This window comes from Limulus polyphemus, unplaced genomic scaffold (assembly GCF_000517525.1).
Source record: "Limulus polyphemus unplaced genomic scaffold, Limulus_polyphemus-2.1.2 Scaffold2599, whole genome shotgun sequence".
NCBI classification, from domain to species: domain Eukaryota; kingdom Metazoa; phylum Arthropoda; class Merostomata; order Xiphosura; family Limulidae; genus Limulus; species Limulus polyphemus.
This window is the reverse complement of record NW_013668209.1, coordinates 98808-104819: the sequence shown is the minus strand read 5'-3', so window position 1 is coordinate 104819 and position 6012 is coordinate 98808. Positions and strand designations below refer to the sequence as shown.

Below are 6012 nucleotides of genomic sequence, written 5' to 3'. Positions count from 1 at the left end.
CCTAACATTTTGTTTCCCTTTAATGTATTTAAAGAAATCCTTACTGTTAATTCTTACATTTTCAGCCAACTTTTTCTCATACATACTATTTGATGTCCTAACTTCCTATTTCACCAACTTTCTTGATCTTCTAAAATCTTCTAAGTCTCCTGTCATACCAGTCAATTTAAATTTCTTAAATTTATGATGCTTTTCTTTAATTTTATTTCTCAAACTCTTTGTGAGCCAACCTAGCTTTTTACTTGTACCTACCCTTTTCTTTCTATTAAGAATATGTTTATCTTTAAAAATTTTCCACATCTGATCAGTGTCTCCAAATAAATCAACTGCCCACTTCACAACATATAACTCTTGTCGCATCCCTTCAAAATTAGCTTTTTCGAAATTTGTAACCAAAATATCATTATTCCTTATCTCCATATGCAGCAAAACATCGAACCTAATAGAGCAATGATCACTTGCACCCAGATGTTCCCCAACTTCCACCCTCTCAATCATTTCTGTGTTTGAAGTTAGCAACAAGTCTAAAATAGCATTGTTTCTTGTTTGTTCCTTAACTAACTAGTGAAGAAAGCCATCCTGAACAGTTTCCAAAAACCTTTCTCCCTCATGGTTTGATTCTAGAATTTCCCAATCTATATACCTGAAATTAAAATCACCCATAATTATGACTTCATTAACAGCTGAGAGTTGTTAAGTTTATGGCTAAGCATGGTATAGTATTTTGTGGGGATAATGAACTCACTGGATCACCAAAAAATGGCAATTACCTCAGTATCCTTAAGTTACTTTCTGAATATGATACATTCCTTGCAGATCATATTCAAAAGCATGCAAACAAAGACACTGGCCATGTAAACTGTCCTCAACCACATATGAAGAAGTTATAAAATTAATGGGTGAGAAAGTTTTGATTACCATTGTTGATCACATCAAGATAATATTCACTATCACTTGACTCCAAACCTGATAATAGCCACACAGACCAAATAACTACACTTTATCTTAATGGAGAACCATGGTCATACAGAACAGCGAATGGCTGATTCCATTTTTGTAATCTCTTGAAGAAATAGATATTAACATTTCATACTGTCATGGACAGTAAAATGACAATGCATCTAACATGAGTGCAAAATATAATGGATTGCAATCCATAATTTGTGAGAAAAATCCACTATCAATATATGTGCCTTGTTGTGCACATTCTATAAACTTAGTTGGGCAGGCTGCAGTTGATTACTATTGCACAGTTGTAGCATTCTTTGATTTTGTGGAACAGTTGTATCATCTTTTTCACAAATTTGACTGTTTGCTATGATATGCTCAAAGCTAAACTAGTCCCAAAAAGATTGCTTATGTCAAAATGCCTCAGTGGTATTCACTGGTCAGTTCATGCAGATGCAACAAAAACAGTAAAATCTGGTTATACTGAGATTCAAGATAGATGTGAATAAAAAAGGATATGTCTGCAACACTGTGACTGCCCTTTATAACACAATGTGTATGTTCAAAAAGAGATATTTTGCTATTTTTTGGTACATTATTTTGGAAAGATTCAACAGTACCAACAAGCAATTGTAAAATGAAAAGATGGATCTTATCATATTGCTGGAATCTCTTGAAACCTTTGTGCAGTCACAGCATGATCGATTTGATGAATTTGAAAAAGATACTGCACATCACTCTTGTGCATCAAATATCATAAGCAAAAGATACAGGTTTGGTGCAGTAATGTTCTTGAATCCACTTGATTATCACCAGGTGTTTAATGTTAAATGGACTTTGATAGAAAGGTTCTGAGCTGTCAGCTTCCTTCCTATAAATGTTGCTTCAGACCTTGTGCAAAAGTATCAACACATATGGTGAGATATGAGAGATTTATTTTTTTGGTCAATTGGATAAACTGACTGATAATGAGATTTGATCAGCTGAAATTAACTTGGTTCAGATATACTCTTCAGACCTAGGAGATTGTCTTCGTTAGGAGGTTTATCAACTTTGTAGAGTAGTTAAACTGTTCAAAGAAGATAATGCTGCTGCTATAGCTCTTCATTAATCTCAACAGTACTCGCATCCATTAGTCTTGTTTTGCAACAGACTATGATATAACCAGGTGTGCCACAGTAGAAGCAGGCCTCCTTCCCTCATGCATTTGGTACCTTCAGTTGTTCCATATGGCCCATGGCAGCTATACCAAGATGCCTCACAGGATATGCTGCAGTGAATCTGATGGTCAGTGCTGTTGTTGAGCCTTGGGAGCCATCATGGATCCTATAGGCTTTCTTAGGGTTGTAATGAACCAATATGCACCTTTCTATAAATATCTAGACATTCTTTTTTAAGTGGGAGTAGACAAGCATCAATGCATGCTTCCATGTTCATCTGCGTAGACTGTAGGAGAGCCATGGCATTCCTTCCATATTTCTGGCAACCACCATTGGGGATTACCAAGCACTCTCTAAATGCTGAATTATCACATTTCTTAACACCTTCTCAATTTGAGCACTGGCAATATCCCTGTTGCTCCAAAGAAGCCTGTGTGGTGCATGTTTTACTGTGCATGTATTTATGTAATAAGTGGCCACATATGCCACTTTGGAATGATAATGACTTCACTCCAGGAATGTTTGACAAAAACAGAGCCAAACAGAAATAAGTAAGTATATAGTTTGATATGACCACTTAAAACCATATTATTATAGAGATTACTTCTACAATAAATGAAGTATTAATGGAGCTTAAAAGGTTTAAAATTAGTTTAACCAATGATCCCTAAATGAACTTATTAATGAGTATCTTATCCCAGTTATCAGACATATGCTTGGTAAAGCCTTCCCATGCAGTATCTTATATTGTCTGCATAAGTGCCCAAGTTCTTATGGGGCCTTCAAGCTTTGAACTCAGCCTTACAGATCTTTCAGTTCTCCACTGGTTCAAATTTAAAGTGCAATTCACTGACTTATGCATTCCACCTATTGAGTTGTTCATCCTCCGGGTGCTCTAGGCATTGGGCATCAGAACATGTAAGCTCGGCAACAAGCATTTCACCACCTCTCCCCGAGTTCCTGAAATGCTTGATGAGAGAAAACTTGTCTTTCATTATTCAATTAACCCTCTCACTACGGGCAGATCAAAGTGTGTATGTCAGAACTTTTTAAGAGTTACTTTCAAAATTTAATTAAATTACTTTATTACCATGATATACGAATAAACTTGGCAGCAAAACATAGTTAATAAAATTTTAATAATATATATAAGTTTTAAGTTCTTAATTTTATAAGGAAATATTTTTAAAAATCCTCAGTCTTCCCTAGTATGAGAATTGTGACATTTGCTTTTTAGATCTTCTCCCTTCTCTAATTTATTTACCACCCCTCCAAGAAGAATGGAATTCAACATAAATTACTTATTATAATATAGTTATTACTCAGGCAAATCATAATTTTCATAGCCTTCCATCTTACTTGTTTTGGGAGCTATTAACAAGAAATTCAGACTCACTTGCCACACCCACCTGTCATATCCTCTCTTTCACAAATTGCCAATAGTTCTCTCTGACATTTAATGCTATGTTATTTACTAGCTGGAGTACCTGTCCTCTGGCTGGAAGTTATGTAAATTCAGAATTAATTTAAGGTTATCTTAGGACACAAAAAGTTGCTTCCCTTATATGTAATTGTAAAAAATGCAAAAACTGTTCATAAAAACTGCAAAACATAAAATGTGAAACTGCAAATTTGAATGTATCTCCCCAATGAACTTCTATATACAATTTGATGAAGATCTATTAACAGGTGGCAAAGTAGTGGTAAAAACTGCAAAAAGCAAAATGTAAAACTGAAAATTTTTATGTATCTCCCCATGGACCTAATGAACCTCCATACCAATTTTGGTGAAGATCCATCCATACCCTGCAAAGTAGTTACATAGACATACAATGGACAAAAGACAGAACTATTATATTTATATAGATAACCAACAGAAAGTCAAAGTTTTAATCTGTCAAATGACATATTATATTACATTGTTTTCTGTACAGACAATTGTCTACTTTCCCTCCAGTGCAAACTTTATTCCCAGGAACTAAAATGTAAAAGTCAGAAACTTATTAGGTTAAATAAGGTAAGATAAAGAAAAATAATAAAAATTTTTCACCAGGTATGCTTGTAAGCAGCTTCTGAGTAGCTTATGTGTTACATAATTCTGTATGGTAATGTGAGCTACACATTTGTCAAGTGATTTACAACTTGTGTAGTGGAATTATTATTTAGACATGGTTCAAATGGCAATAAAAAAGTAAAATTTAAGTAAGCAAGATGTATACTGTTATGAGCTTTAAGCAATTTAGGATAAGCAAATGTAATTTCCTGTTACAATTTGCAGTCATTCTAGAAAGAAAAAAAGGTAATTTAAGTTTAATTCGTATTCTTTTTATGGTGGTTATGAGGTTGATCAAGTTGACCAACCCTGTAAACAGTTAGGGTAGAGAAAATAACATAAAATATAAAGTTTTACTAAAAAAACGTCTGAAATTTACTGAGGAGGTTAAAAGATTATGCAAATGAAACTTGAAAATTTTCAGACGAAGAAATGTATTTTTAATCTTAATATGAAAATCACTTTGCACTTGAAGCAATCAACACTGACTCCAAATATTCACAGAAATTTTTAGTAAAAATACTATATATAAACATTTAATTTTCTGACTATAAAAGACTTATAACCTTTACTGAATGCTTGCAAAATTTCATGACGATACACAAAAGATATTAGAAGTTATAGTATAGCATCTTTTAAGGTTAATTTGAGGTCACAAACTCAGCCAAATTGACTAAGCCCATAATAAGAGAGTTAAACAGTGGCAAAGTTACCTGTTTCACATCATAACCATAACTAAATCAGTACAGACAGGTGTCATCTGCCACCTTCTATATTATTGTGTGGCTGATATATATTTTTCATTTGGGGGAGGATCTTATTTCCTTCTAAAATACAGAAGATGCATACACCTGGAAGAATATAAAGTTATTGGGTTAAATCTGCAGCAGAATGTCACAAGGTATAGGGATACATGTTGCAGTTGCATTTTGCATAGACTTGAGCCACTAGACAACTTCTTGGAGAGTCTTTAGATGTAGTGGATGCAGTTTATTTAAGGAGTTTAAGGGAATGCTTGATAAATATTTGAATAATAAGGGTTAGCTTTGAGTGTTTTATTTTAATTTCAATGTTTATTTGGTGGATGGAATGGCCCAGATAGGCCAGCAAGTCCTCGGTTGTCCTTAAATTATATATAGAGGTATAATAAAGTAAAAAATCAACCAGGCCAGGGTTTAAGTTGAAAATATTTCAAAATTAAGGAAAAGTTTACAATCCTCTTTTCCCATACATTTAAGGTAAGGTTAAAACCACACTTTGCAAAAGATAATTTTAATGAAAATATGTAGACCCATTAAGTATTTCAAACATTGTAGGAACCAAACACAATTGCCACCTAATACATCTTATTCTAGTATTTTGAATTTTGTTCTTAAAAGCTACACTTGAAAATATATGAATTATTCAAATTAATGTTTATTGCACAAAAAAACAATACTCACACTGGAAGCCACAATTTTTGTTTCATGTGTAGAAGTCCCATCACCATTAGATCCTCCATACCAGTCACCATACACTAATCCTTTCTCTAACCACACCAACTGTTCAGAATTGTTGAATACTGGCTGATTTTCATCTTCACTAACATAGATATACATATCCTGAAAATAAAAAAAATCATGTTTTTTGCTAAAAACGTTCATTGACTGGAAGGTACTCTGTAGTTAAATATAAAGCTCTTTAATGAAATGGGGTTATATATATATATATATATATATATATATATTATTCATTCTCAAGTACACTGACTTACATTTCAGATAGTATCAATAAATAAATAGATGTTCAATCATGAAAGATTTTACAAAATAAACCCGATTTCTAATTGAGTTTGGAGTGTGGAATAGAACA

The 6012-nt window shown here is 33.2% G+C and overlaps 1 protein-coding gene across 1 annotated transcript in view; it reads right to left on the bottom strand.

Annotated features, from left to right (window-relative positions):
• LOC106467398 (cleft lip and palate transmembrane protein 1 homolog) overlaps positions 1 to 6012 on the bottom strand; it is an 85118-nt gene that overhangs the window by 56066 nt on the left and 23040 nt on the right. Inside the window, exon 3 of the mRNA XM_013927748.2 lies at positions 5604 to 5762. Coding sequence (XP_013783202.1) covers positions 5604 to 5762 — 159 coding nt within the window. The remainder of the gene's footprint in view (positions 1 to 5603; positions 5763 to 6012) is intronic.